This window comes from Cyclopterus lumpus, chromosome 14, assembly GCF_009769545.1.
Source record: "Cyclopterus lumpus isolate fCycLum1 chromosome 14, fCycLum1.pri, whole genome shotgun sequence".
Classification (NCBI taxonomy): domain Eukaryota; kingdom Metazoa; phylum Chordata; class Actinopteri; order Perciformes; family Cyclopteridae; genus Cyclopterus; species Cyclopterus lumpus.
In genome coordinates, this window is record NC_046979.1 from 11,586,463 (window position 1) to 11,600,948 (window position 14,486).

The 14,486-nt window shown below is 40.4% G+C and overlaps 1 protein-coding gene across 1 annotated transcript in view; it reads right to left on the bottom strand.

Moving 5' to 3' along the window:
- LOC117743118 (protocadherin Fat 3) overlaps window positions 1–13,580 on the bottom strand; it is a 52,047-nt gene extending 38,467 nt beyond the window's left edge. Inside the window, exons 1-5 of the mRNA XM_034550905.1 lie at window positions 10,590–13,580; window positions 10,349–10,483; window positions 9,765–9,966; window positions 4,201–4,319; window positions 2,747–2,945 (exon numbers count right to left, since the gene is read on the bottom strand). Coding sequence (XP_034406796.1) covers window positions 2,747–2,945; window positions 4,201–4,319; window positions 9,765–9,966; window positions 10,349–10,483; window positions 10,590–13,556 — 3,622 coding nt within the window. The 5' untranslated portion in view covers window positions 13,557–13,580. The remainder of the gene's footprint in view (window positions 1–2,746; window positions 2,946–4,200; window positions 4,320–9,764; window positions 9,967–10,348; window positions 10,484–10,589) is intronic.
- Between the last annotated feature and the right edge of the window lie 906 nt (window positions 13,581–14,486).

Below are 14,486 nucleotides of genomic sequence, written 5' to 3' on the forward strand. Positions count from 1 at the left end.
TGATGTGGTTCACTATTATATATTCATGATGCTAGAATGCATAAAAGCGTATTCAAAGAGGACCAGAAGAAAAGAAATGGAAACACCCACTTTGATTTACAAAGAGAGCAACATCACACCTTCTACCATTAGCCTGATAACTGGCAAATTATAGGCCATCGTTTTGTGATCATGATCATTACCTTGACATTTATTTCTCCACAGGTCCCAGTAACAGCTGAAATATGCCTTTTGTTGTTTACGGAAAAACTCAGTCTCTTAATCTAGGTCAGAGACAGCAAAGACTTCACCATTTTTATTTTCTCGAGATTTGAATAAAACATTTCACCTCTTCAATAATTCTTTAATGGAAGTTTCAAGCAAAGCTTGTACTGAGAATGCATTGGGACCTCACTAGACTTCAAACTGAAACCCATTGAAACACCATATTTGTATTTTGTACATATATAATGTTAATAAATAAGAATTATTTGAAATTCAAACAAATCTTTTGGAATCGTTTTGAAGCGCATAAAGACTGAAAAGGATAGGATCAATGCAGGCCCTGACAGGGTTCCTGTCTTTGTTACTGGGTCTATAAGATTCTCAGTTTTGAAATGACATTCTGGCATAATGTTGTGGGATTATATTCAGTTCACAAGTAGACACAAACTGCCTACCCTCTCAAAATCTCCCCCCTGGGTGGATCAGAACTCTATTTTGTGAATTCCTATACGTACTTGGGTATCTGACAAGACAGTTCGCTCACCTTCATAATTCACATAAACTCACTGCTTTCCAAAATCAGATCCAGAATTGGTTTTCTTTACCGTCACAAAGAATCCTTGACCCAGTCCTTTTAGACGATGATGATGTAATCTACAGGTCCGCCTCCAAAAATGTTCTGCATAAACTAGATGGCATCTTCCATACCGCCATCCGCTTCATCCCCTGTGCTCATTTCAACACTCATCACTGCAGCCTGGACTCTCTAGTCAACTCGCCATCACTCCATACCCGCAGATTGATCTACTATCAGTTCATCTCTAAAACTATCATTGGTGAAACCCCCACATATGTCCGCTCTCTACTCATCATCTACAACAGTAACCACAATTTACGTCTCTGATCACTGCAACTGTTTGAGTTTGTTTCTTTGGGAACACTCTTAGTTTTTTTGAATTGTGCATATTATGATGTTGACATTGTTGTAAGAGATTGATTAAGATGTGTCTATGTTTTATTTGTTTGTAATGACTTACCTCCTGTTTCTGCCTTTTTGGCTAGGTCGTCATTGTAAATGAGGATTTATTCAGATTTGACTCATCTGGTTCAATTAAGTTAAAATAAATAAAATAAGATGCAGTTATAACTCATCTTTTGTGGGCCTGTTAAAATGCATGAGGAATCACAGATTGTACAAGCACATACAATTCACAGATGTGGAAAGGTTTGTGGTTCTAGAAAACATTTGGAGAATGTATAAAAAACATTGTGCACAACCTATCTCAACAATATGGATGCACAAACAGTCCACCCAATGTCTGACATGTAAAGGCTTACTCTTCCAATGTTACACATCAAGTTCTGCTATTGGGGAATACTATTGTATATGTGAAAAGCCTGCCCTCGATGGACTGGCGGCCTGTCCAGGGTGTCCCCTGCCTTCGCCCTATGTCAGCTGGGATAGGCTCCAGCGCCCCCGCGACCCTAATGAGGATAAGCGGTATTGAAAATGGATGGATGGATGTGAAAAGCCTTTCAAACTGTTCATCTTGAGTTCCACAATGTTATAGCAGTGCAATGCTGAATTGGTGAAGTGCTTGAAAATACACTTACAATTGCTGGTCCCATCTATACAGCCCAATAGAACTACCTACTGACTATTACGTAAATCAGATGTTTTACCACGTTAAAGTTAAATTGGACAGGAACAGGAACGTGGTGCAACATGTAGCTTTCTGCACAAATGTTTCTTTCACACTCTCAGACTTTAATTTCTAAGGCAGTATTTCCCACGGGCTCAAAAGAGGTAATATACAGCCACAGGCTGTCTGAGCATCATTTCACAGGCTCAGGCTGTTTAAAGAGTCTTGATCCCATGATAAAGGGCTTATGGGGAACCCATATGGTGGTTGTCAGTTTGTTTTTTAATAAAAATATAATTCCAAATCCTAGATTATACTCCTGAAACCTTTTTACCAACTTCCCTTTTTGACTTTATTAAAACTTTCTGAGAAAAGCCTTTTTTTATTAATGTTACTATATATCACATAATGCATTGAAATAATACTATTGGTTCCTCCTTAAGAGAATACAAGTAATGGGAAGGAAAATTGCTTTCACTAATGTAGGCTCCTTCACAACGAGAGGATATTCACCCACAGCTGGCTTAATATATGACTAACTACATTTCCTCGTTTTACATTGTAAAGAGGACTGGGAGCAATATTCAGTTAAGAGTGTCGTAAAGATTGCCTGGGAGGGCGGCTCATCAGTGTCCTCGATGTTTGACTGTGTGGGTACAAAAGTCTTTTTAATTTGTTGTGTGGGAACTAAAGCCTATTATTGGATGAATGTGGAGTAGGAGATGCGTGATGAAAGAAAACCTCGTAATTTCAGAGGCATGTAAACATATACACACAAAAGACTGGTGTAATTATATCTTTTTATAAGGCTACATTACTAATTATTCCTTTAGTCTCGCACATTATAGTGTCAATTATGTTAAGACGTACAAAATTGTGTGTCTGTCTGTTCGTCTCACCTGTTCTGGGATTGATGGAGAAGAAATTCTGCGGGTTGCCAGCTGTGATGCGATAACTCAGACGACTGGGGGTGGCAGTGAGGTCAGGGTCCTGTGCCTGGATCCGGATGACTGACACATCCTTTGGAGAGTTCTCCATAATTACTGGATGGTAGATAGGATCCGAGGTGAGAGGAGCATTATCATTGACATCTTCTACCTGAGAGAGAGAGAGAGAGAAAAAATAAATAAAACAAGCTCTGTAATTTGTTTCTACTGCCTTTGTTATCTGAGTTGGATCTGAATTGACAATGGATGTGTCGAAAAAACATAACCTTCTAAATCAGCATGCATTTCTGCATTCGGTATCTTTGTAATTTAACCACTCGTGAAATGCGGCATGGACTTGGTCTGGGTTGATCCGTTATCAATCACGAAATGGAAATGTATTTACCAGAAAATGTTCAAATGAACAGCAAATTAATTTCCTTTACTACAGCATGGATCGAGAATATTTATGGCAAACCGAGTGTTGATTGAGTGTTTACTGCAAAGTACAGAGAGCCAAGATTTTTCAGCCAGTAAATGAGGAGCAACTGGGCCTGATTAATTAATCTCCCTGTTTTTGTCTGTGACGAACAGGCTCGGAGTAAAGCGCCCAATCACACCGCACACCTGAATATCCCGACGCCAGAAAATGCAGAGACGGCGGTCTCTTCCATGAAGGGTGAGCAGTGTTGGAGCAGGGCTGTGTGTGCATATGATTGTTTAGACAGTGGATTACTTAGTGCCAAATAAAATAGAAGCTGAAGCCGAGACTTCCCCCCCAGTGTGTGTCTCTTGCTCACAGACTGAGATTTGCTATAGTTATCCACTGCACTGAGCACCATTTGCATTTTAGAGAGAAACACTAATTTTTGTTTAGCTTCATACTTTTACTTTGGAGCCAACGCTCCGCAATGATATGGAGTAAAAGCTTAAAAACTAGCCTACAGTTACGTGTTTGCAGGCTGTCAGACTTTAATGATGACGGTGACAAACAAATGAGCTAATTTGTTAACAGTACCCTTTTGATACAGTCACAGGCATAACTTTAGGGTGGAAGGATGTGAGAAGAGTTATATGTTTGAAAATTGCGTAACATCTAGAGTGATGGATGTATAAAATATGGTGTATGATGAATGTAGAGTAAAAGCTGATAGAACATGACATTTAATATTTTAATTATATTGACTTGGTGTACAAGGGTAAATTAGTAATTCAGTGTTGATTAGCGGTTTTTAATTTGGAACAAATGTCATGCCCGTAATGTCATTAACAAAATAACAGTTTCTAAATATATAAAGATCGATTATGCACTGTTTTGTTTTTGGACACATCTCTCTGAAAAAACAAAAACAAAGGTAATTTCCTCTGTATACGTCCTCTTATGTATGCAGAGTGCAATATGAATATTGGCAGCAGAATGTGGGTACCTGAATGAAGACTTCAATAGATGCTGACAGGGCTGTAACCCCTCTGTCTGTGGCATGGACTGTAAGCCAGTAGGAGTTTTTTGTCTCACAGTCCAGGATACCGGCAGTGTAAATCACCCCTGTTGAAGCAGAGAGAAAGATTAATGCAGCTGTTACTTGGGCAGCGTGGGTGTCATCCCCAGAATACATCGCAAAAAAATCTCATTGGGAAAGTTTTTGAATACTAACTTTACAGAAGCAAAGACAGAAATTCGTGAGAAAACTTTGTGTCCTGTCTTCAGCGACATTCACAGGCATTAGCGGCACCGCTGTAGTCACCTTCAATGTTTCAGCTTCTCCACAGCTAATCACAGCTGACCAAACTGCTCCCAGCTGCAATTTGCTTAGTGCTAAACATACCCTCAACTACTCCACCAATACAGACACACTCGCAGACACTCACGCATATTGACTGCCGTGTGTTTAGTGGCCTTAGGGAGACTAGAAGCTGACAGCTTTGGTGACCTCTTGAGGGACAAAGAGAACACTCACAATGGATGACACATGGGTGCCTCTCATTTTTGTAAAAGCAGTCATGCAGGGCTGTCCATGTAAACACGAAAAAAATGCACACACACTCACACTCTGGGTTTTAGGGTTCACTCTGTGTCATCATTGTCAAGAGCGCTGAAGCCCAACAATGCAAGGCTGTGAGTGTCACATGTGGTGTATTTAATCAAGGAAACAGATATGGATAACGGGTTAAGATACAAAAACAAACATATATATCTAATTGCATCATTTATAAAGACATAAAGCAACACAAGTTAGCTAAGAATAAATAGACTGAACCCATCACAAGGGCAAAGGGAGCAGTTGATGCATTTCTACTCAGTGCACACAAACTTTTAAAAGCCGCCACTAAGACAGCGTGCTGCATGCATTTGTCAATGCTCGCTGAGTCTGTGTTCAGTTCACAAGCAATTAGCCCCAACAAGATCTGAGGCAGAGCTAAGACAGGAGATGTAAGAGAGTCGATTTATTTCTTATCATTACAGACCAGTTGAAGTTGATGATGTTAGAGAGTTTATGAGTCTTGCATGCAAAGGCTTACAATGTGTTATGACCATTACGTGGTGGTAGAAGGAGACGTATTTGGTGTTGGTTGGAAGGACTAAATTCACAATATTGAACATAAACTTCATATGTGCCTTAGTTTTTATTTTCACCACACTGTTGCGTTACAGATGGACAAACTAGGGAGGAAAGTAAACATCACTGTCTATTATTTTTACCCTGTTTCACTTGGCAAGTAAGAGCATCAAGATAGATAGAAAGGCTAGAAAAACCGAGCCATGCAGTGCAAAGAGAAGACCAAATCCTTTAATTTGACATATAGATATAGATGAAGGTCTATAACTCCAGGAAGGCAAAGAGAGCCAAGAAGGTCCCACACCCCTGGGAGGAATATGCTCAGTGGCACTGCTTGATTCTATGCCAAACCTCGGTCACCCTGTTAAAAAGATATCACCTGAACAATCATAAAAATATGTTATTCAGAGAAAATCCTCTAATCACAGAACTTGAGCACAAGTTCCACAACTGATCATATCTAAATAGATTATTAAAACATTTGGTTAGTATTCTTACAATCATTTTCATACAGCAGATGTCTGGCCTTCCACAACCCTCAACACTGCATGCCCAGGTTACAGCACACACGCATACATATCAGTCACTAAGGGAGTGACTGTGTGGCATTTTTTTCGATCTTGTTGTTGCCTCCTCTGCAGCACAGCAAAGGTGTTATGTTATTACCAGAATGTGTATGTGTGTATGTCAGGTTATGACTAAGCAGCTTCCCGAGAGTGTTTGTTGAAACACATCTTTGCTCTGTCGTCCTTGACCATGTCCTTTTCAAACCACATCTCATCTCTGTCAGAACTCTCGACGCGAGAGACGCAAAAAAACAGAGCTGACTCTTTCAAAAGCTCTTTGAACTTTAAGACTGACAGGCTCTATTCAGTGAATTCAATATAAATCTGACTCGACAGCATCTATTTTTACCATAACTAAAACACTTCAAAGGGTGAAAAAGAAATTGAAGGGTCATGGCACATTTTCAAATCTAGAAGTTAACAGTACACTGGGGTTTACATCCATGTGGTATGTCGATTCAACTTGAGAAACAGGTTTTGGCGCCTAATGAATGCTACTACGTAAAATAATCAATCTCTTCTCTGCATCCTGAGGCACAACTGAATAGCTATGTGTGTGGCAGAAAAGAAGCCATCAAAAGTGCAGCCTGTCATTTTTTTTTACAAATACAAGATGGATTGTTTTTTTAAAGTGTGTTTGTCTGAAACTGAAAGACTGCTTTATCCTGACTGTTACAAATCCTGGCGCTTGCAAACCCACTAATAGAGGAGCAGTGGCTTCTGACAGCTGCCCAATGAGAAATTGCAGAGCTTGCTTTCCCCCTAACCAATGACAAGAATACAAATTTGTGTTCAAAGTACAGGAGTGCTAAGGATTTAAGCCCAAGAAGATCCTACTTCTTTTCTGATAGATGCCCCTATAGTATATTTTCCATCCATGAAGGGGAGAGTCATCTTAAGCATGTAAATGGGGGTGTCATGGGGTACAGAAGATGCATCATAGAGCCAAATTACAAACTACAGGAGGGATGAAATGCAAAGTCAAGACAGGCTTTACAAAATGGATTTATCACACAATATCTGATGCTCTCTGTCCCTTTTACTCACTCTCACTGTCTGTCTGACTCTATCTTCACTTAGTTCTGGTACTAAGAGCCTCAGATTGACAAGCAGTGGGAGCTGTTCTGAGCCACTCAACATGGCAGCTAAATGCATGGTGGGAGGACAGAGCGGTGCAACTCTGTCCATGCCTGACAACACTGGCTTCTAGAAGCTACAAGATGAAATGGCGTAAAATCGTTTCATCTGATACCAAAAAGGGACAGGGACTTTTCTCTTGCCTATTTTTTGGGGGGGAGGGCATAACAAAAGCTGCAACTTAAAAAGAAAGTTCCAAAAAGGAAAAAACAAATAAACAATGGATATATATATATATATATATATATATATATATATATATATATATGTACAGAAAAAAGCAGTATTCTTTTTCTGACACTTTTTATGTACTGCAGACTCCCCTGCATCCTCTTCCTTCCTCTCTTCGCTTCACTTCCACTCCCCTCTCCCTCCACTTTCTGCTCTAACAAGCACTGTGATTTCCCCTGGAAAATCTGCACTCAATAAACTTTCTCACTGGCTGCCATACGCCTTACTGAGATTTTAATTCTAAAGTAAATAACAGCAACAAGTACTAACAGAGGTCTGTGGGGATCTGTCTGTGTACTGTAACAGTGTTGTCTATGATTGCAGTGTATACACTATACATACGTAATAATAATGTATACATGTGTGAACACAGAGCTCTCTCTCTGTGTCCATCTGTTTCCCTCTCAACTACAGTCAATACTAATTAGCCTAGTTAAAGGTCAATAAAGGCCTCCAGTGCAAGTCATGTACAGTAGGGACCAGTGTGACAAGAGGGGAAGAAAGAGGAACGCTGTCATTTCACTCTAAAACTAAGAGCTAAAATAAACTACTAGCTATAATTAACCACATCTATTTATTTCCTTTTAGCCACCCACTGTTCACTACATTGCTAAGTAGTGACAATTGACAATTCAGTGGTTGCTGCTCTATATAATATTGTTATAATTATATAGTACCAGTACTAGTGACAACTTTGGGTTTAGATACCCATTTGTTCTTGTTTCCCAAGTTGTTTAACAATATCAACCAATAAAATGTTTTTCAGAACATGTCTTTTTCTTTTTTGCCTATATGGTTTTTCATGGTGAATCACTAGATAGTCCCATGATAATAATCTCCCTGCTACTAGTTAGTATGCATTGATTAATAAGACTATATTATCCATTTTTCATGTCATATTATTCTTCTGCTACTTAACTGTTAAAATTGATGATTTGTTAAAAAAATTACATTTTATTCTAATATTTATTTTGTCTAAATACAGTATAATGATTAGTAATGTTTACCGGATATAAACTAGGTTTTATTGGGCAAAAATGAAGATGTGGGAGGTATCAAATGCAATAAAATTTATTCATTAACTTTAAAACATACACTTTCAAGTAACAAATTGATACAAAAGAGTGAAACTGGATTAGATATGTGGGAATTGAATTAGTGAGTATTGAGAGTATTACTGATTAAATCATAGCATGTATTATTTTGCTGTGAAGTGGTGTATCTGGTTACATTCACTATTACATCCATAGAGACTGCAGGCAGAACTCTCCTAAACTAATTAATTATTTATTTTAGACAGGAAAATAGTGACTTCATACAATGTGCGTGCTTATACGTTATATATAATCTGTTAGTGGTAAGACTTGGCATCAGGGGTAATTGTGAAGCACAAGTTACTACGGAGTACCCTGGAGGATGAGTGAATGAGGCACTGATTTTGGAGCTTGGAATTTGAATGTTTCAGCACAATGGAGAGAGACTGAGAAAGCTCACCGGTAGGTTTAAAAGCTTTCACACTGTGGACGGAGACAGAACCTTGATGGGAAAGAAATAATGATCACTTACACCCACTGGTGTGCAATACAACTATGCAAATATGAGTTATACTTCTCAGATGGAAATATAACACATGCCAAATTATCTGGCTGTTCATGTTATACTATAGTATGAATGCCTTTGTTGAGGGGGCCTGCATGGTCCACTGGGCTTTGTAAGAAGAGTTTGATTAAAATATATATTGTAACCTTGCTTTTTCTAATAAAATGATTATAATAATGTTCAGTGTTAAGACTGACATTTAATTTGCATATCTTCATGGTTATATAGAGGGAGCGAGAGAGAGTTGGCCTTTCATGTGCCAATATGAACTTATATGAACTGTCCTATTTTCATACTGGATATTTGATTCATTTTATCCCTGGGTGAGTGCGTCGAGGTCTCTTGTTTGGATCAACATGATTTCAGCTGTGCTTTGACACTGCAGGAAAGTTGGAGACAAATGCACGCTTTTTTCTTCTTCTTTTTTTCGGGGGTAAGGACTCTTTTAATAAGTCACAGTAATGTCACTACTTTTGGAAAGGATGGCGGCGGTGCACAGGACAGCCTTGATCAATGTTATCCACACAGCACTGGATCACTTGTACTGAGCGGCCTGAGGCCCAGCCTGTGTAGCTGCCATGCTGCTCTCATTACAGTAATGATCTCCCAGTGCACAGCTCCCACGTGAAGCCCCATCCCACACGGACTCTGACTGTACCTCACACTCTCTTCCCCTCTCTCCCTCAAATGCACACATGCATGGTATCAAGTGGTGATGCTTTCTCGCGTACAATGTGACAGATAAATAATCATCAGCAATGGCACAGTAATAGTAAGTTTCCTATAATACGCACTAACCAACAACATATTTAGATGTTGATATTCCACACATGCATGGCCCTGTGAGTTATTGGATTCCACTTTACATAAAGAGGCTTCAGAATTGATTTTGTGTCTCACCTGTGTCTTCGTCAATGGTGAAAGTGCCCAGTCCGCTGCCACCTCTGACAGAGTACCTCAACACCCCATCTCGCCCCTTGTCATCGTCCTTAGCGTTGACTGTCAGGACACTTGTGCCTGCACGAGAGTTCTCCTTCACTGAGCCTTTCAGCGCAAAGTCAGGAAAGTACGGTGCATACAAATTCTCATTGACATCCACCACCTGAAAAAAAATGTATGGCTTACATTTTGAAGTATACTGTATGGTTGTACAATATAGCATTCGACCAAATTACCAATATTACATTACAAAAACTTTTAATTACATTACGGCTAGCAGCTAAGTCATAATTTTGGTAAATCATTCATGACTTTGCTAATGTACCCTATAAATGGTCCATTTCATGAAATTAAATGGATTGAAATATAATGGAATTGGTTTTCTTTCTTTCCCGAGAATAAAAAAAGGGGGAGCATTAACGAAAACATAAATGTTGGCTGGTCAATTAACAAACAAAACAATGTCAACGCTTAATTGATGAAACTGGTTTTGATTTTTAATTTCTTTCAATACAATTGTGTGTGTGTATGTGTGTGTTACACACCTCCACCTCCACAAATGTCTGACTGGTGAGGCTGGGTACTCCTCTGTCCTCAGCAAGTAATGTCAGGTTAAAAAACGGTTGTTTCTCAAAGTCCAGCTCTTTCCTAATCCTCAAAACTCCGCTCATAGCATCGATCTGCACAAAGCACAACACAGTATAATCTGATACATCATAAACTGTCAATGAAAAGAGGATCAGCAAATGCAACAGTGTAGACAATAGAAATAGTGGCATCACCTACCTCAAAAGTAACATTGAAGTCATTAATCAAGGAGTATCGGATCTGTCCACTCGGGCCCATGTCTGGGTCCTGAGCCTGCACCCAGGTAATCACTGCCCCTGGAGGCAGGTCCTCCAGTACTCGAGCACTATAGCTTTTAGGGATGAAAGCTGGGGCGCAATCATTGACATCCTCCACTATTACAGTGAGAGTAGTCACTGATGACCTACGAGTGCCTCTTTCAGCCTTGTCTCGCACTTCAACCTTCAATGTGAATACTGGGATGGTTTCTCTGTCCAAGTGGCTCGCAACAAATACACTTCCAGTTTCGCTGTCAATACCAAACTGAGGGACACTGGTCAGCATTACATAGGAAAGCTGTCCATTTTGACCCATGTCTCGGTCAAATGCAGTCATGGTAATAACTTCAATTCCAATGGCCGAGTTTTCTGCAACAAGAGCAGAGAAGCTGTCCTGATAAAACTGAGGGTCATTGTCATTTGCGTCTTCAACGATCACAGTCAGTAGTCTCCAATTGTACATCTGAGGAACGCCCTGATCGTAGATGGTGATATTAAGGAAGTAACGATCCAATCGCTCGCGGTCTAGTGGCTGCAACACAGTTATCAACCCATTCTCCATATTGATGTTGAAGCAGTTTTCTTTGTTACCATCAGATATGGAAAATAGAACGAGGCCATTGAAGCCGGTGTCGCCATCTCTTGCTCTCACCTGAAATACACTGGCACCAGCAGCAAGGTCTTCTCTCACTAGAATACTGGTAGGTAAGGCCTCAAACTGTGGAGTGCGTTGGTTTATAGAGAAAGGGTCTGTATAGCTCTCATCTGGTCTTGATCTAGCCATAGCAGACGCTTTCGAGACCATTGTTTCTGCCAACAGCTGGGCTACCCTGGTCTCCTTGCAGTTGAACCCCATGGGTGGCATCCTACCTCTCACAACAGATACATTCACAAATGTAGGATCAGAGCACATCTCACCATCTGCTGCAACTATTTTCAAGTTGAATATCCCACTTTTTAAATTAGCCACTCCAAGCGATCTTTTCAATGACAAAGCCCCGGAGTCTGGATTTAAGTTAAAATAGTCTAACTCGTTCCCAGACAGTATCTTGTAGGTCACCATTCCTAGCTCGTCCATGTCCACAGCTGACAAGGTGACAATAGTCTGGCTGACAGGAAAATCACGGCTTATCATCCCCTTGCAGGAAACTCTCTCAAAGAGAGGCTGGTTGTCATTTATATTAATTAGACGAATGGTGACATTAACTTCACTCTCCCTTCTGTACGGTGAACCCCAATCAGAGGCCCGCACTGCAAAAGTATAGATATCATCTGATGACTCAAAATCTAGTTCTCTTGTGATCCTCACCTCCCCTGTGTCCTGGTCTATTGAAAACGGAAGATTCTGTTCCCCACTTATTGTGTGGGTTATGTAACCATTCTCTCCTTTATCGGCATCAACAGCAGACACTAGAAGAGCAACAGTGCCTACAGGTAAGCTCTCATTGATTGCAATATCATAGAATGGCCGGTTGAACACTGGAGCATTGTCATTAGCATCATCTATGGTGATTTTAACCCTCACTTGCTGCTGACTGATAATATCAACCACCTCCATCTCCACGAAATCCAGTGATAGCCTTGTCAGCTGCCTTGTGGTCATAATAACGCCAGTCAAAGGGTTTATATCAAAGTACATTAGATCTGAGGGGCTGCTGAAGCTGTAATTGACACTCAGAGGAGCTGGGGAGATTTTCACCACCTCTACAATAGTGCCCGGGGGAGATATTTCACTCAGCTTGACTGCATAAATATTTTTCTCGAAATTCGCCAACACAGGGTCTGGCTTTGTAACCAACAACTGAATAACTTGAGTATTAGAAAACTTTGGAGGTATACCCCTGTCTTTAGCTTGGAAGGTTAAGTTGCAGCCATAGGGAAATGTATCCCAGTCAAACAATTCTGATGTTTTAACCCGATAATCATTTCCAACAGGTGATCGATCAATTACAAATTGTTCGAGGGGGTCACCCTCAATGATGGACACCCACTCTATATCCCCAGATGCCCCTTCGTCTTTGTCCTTCACAGTCATTATGACATAGACTGGATCCTTGTCCGCCCATGATGGAACAACAGCAACTGCTTTGAGAACAGGAGCAAATTCATTAACTCGCTCCACAGTTAGGACCAGCCTAGCAGTGCTGCTGATACCATTGTTCCCATAGAGTTTCATTCCTCTGTCGACCACTTGCACCTCCAGCTCAAATCTGTCTTTTTTGTCCATTCTGGGCCGACCTGTCAGGGTGATGACCCCGCTGGTCGGATGAACAGCGAAAAGTTCAATTCTGTTCTTGAAGAAGTAGTAGAATTCCCCGTTGGAGCCCACGTCAGCATCTGTGGCTGTTACACGTCCTATGCTGGCACCCAGAGGGGCACTCTCTGAGAAAATGAATGAATAGGAGGTAGGGGAGAAGAGAGGTCGGAGATCATTGGTATCCAAGACCTTGATATAAACAGTGGCTAAGGCCTCTAGGCCTCCATGGGCAGATGCCTTAACTGTCAGTGTGTAATTGTCCTGTACTTCCCGGTTCAATGTTGCACCACTGCCTCCGTTAGTGCGTATACGAAGAAAACAAAAATCTCCCATTACAAACTCGTCAGCCTGGAAGATTCCCTCACTGTCTCCAGACGCAATAGAATATTTTATGTCTAAAGTCCGAGGTGGCCCAAGAATAATGCCCATTTTGATATCACTACTGGTATAGGTTCTTGTGGCAGAGTTCTCAAAGATGGAAGCATTATAGGCAGGCTGGGTAAAGAGCAGCAGACCTTGTCCTGCCCTTGATTCTGTCAGGAACTGGGAATGGATTGAGGGAAAACCGAGGAGACGGAAGAAGCATATACAATGGAAAAGAAGAGAAAAGTTGGGTAGAGGAAACATATTTCCCCACCGATTATGCTTCATCCTTATTCCATCACTCAGTCACCCTGTACAAAAATAACAAAGAAAGACAGATCTGATTCAGTTGGTGCGTTGTTAGTGAGACGGCTCTGCATGCAAAAAAATTTGACAGAACTGAGACAAAAGTTTAAAAGACATTTCGGGGGTACTTCTTATCACTACAGGGATATGATAGCATATTCAATGTTGCGCTTCAACAGTTTGCATTCAAACACATAATATTGCACCCCAAAAGGCCCAGAAGCAGAACTGACATATCTTGAAACAAACCACATCAAACTACAGCGCACTTACAGAGCCTCAGTGAAACACATCATGTCACCAAATAAAATAACAGGCATCAGGAGCTTAAGAGCAATCCCCAGAATCAGAATCAGAATCAGCTTTATTGGCCATGTATGTGTGCACATACATGGAATTTGACTCCGGTTACACGTACGCTCTCGTCGTACATACATGTAATATACAAATAACAAGATAAATATAAAAAGACATTAAAGACAACAGAGTAGCAACATGTATGTAAAATATGAAACAACAACAATGACAATGAAGTGGGGATGTTAGTGCAGAAGGTTGTGGTAGTGCAAGTAGTGCAGATGGAGGTGTCTGATTTATTGTTCATCAGTGACGGCCAGTGGAAAGAAGCTGTTCCTGTGTCTGGTGGTTTTGGCGTACAGTGCTCATTCCTCATTTACTTTGCATATTCAGATTATTATTGGAAAATATATATCATCTAATAAATGTTATTGCATTATTATTGATTAAGCTACTCAGCAGTAAATGCTGAGTAGTAATAGCTGAAATTAGGGACGCCTTCTGCAACAAGAGTGATGCCTAAACATTGCGTAGCCCTAATTAGCCAGTTGGTGCTGTGCTTTTACTTATACGCTTATTCTGATGCTAATATGTTGAAGTATTTTGCTTTTAAGT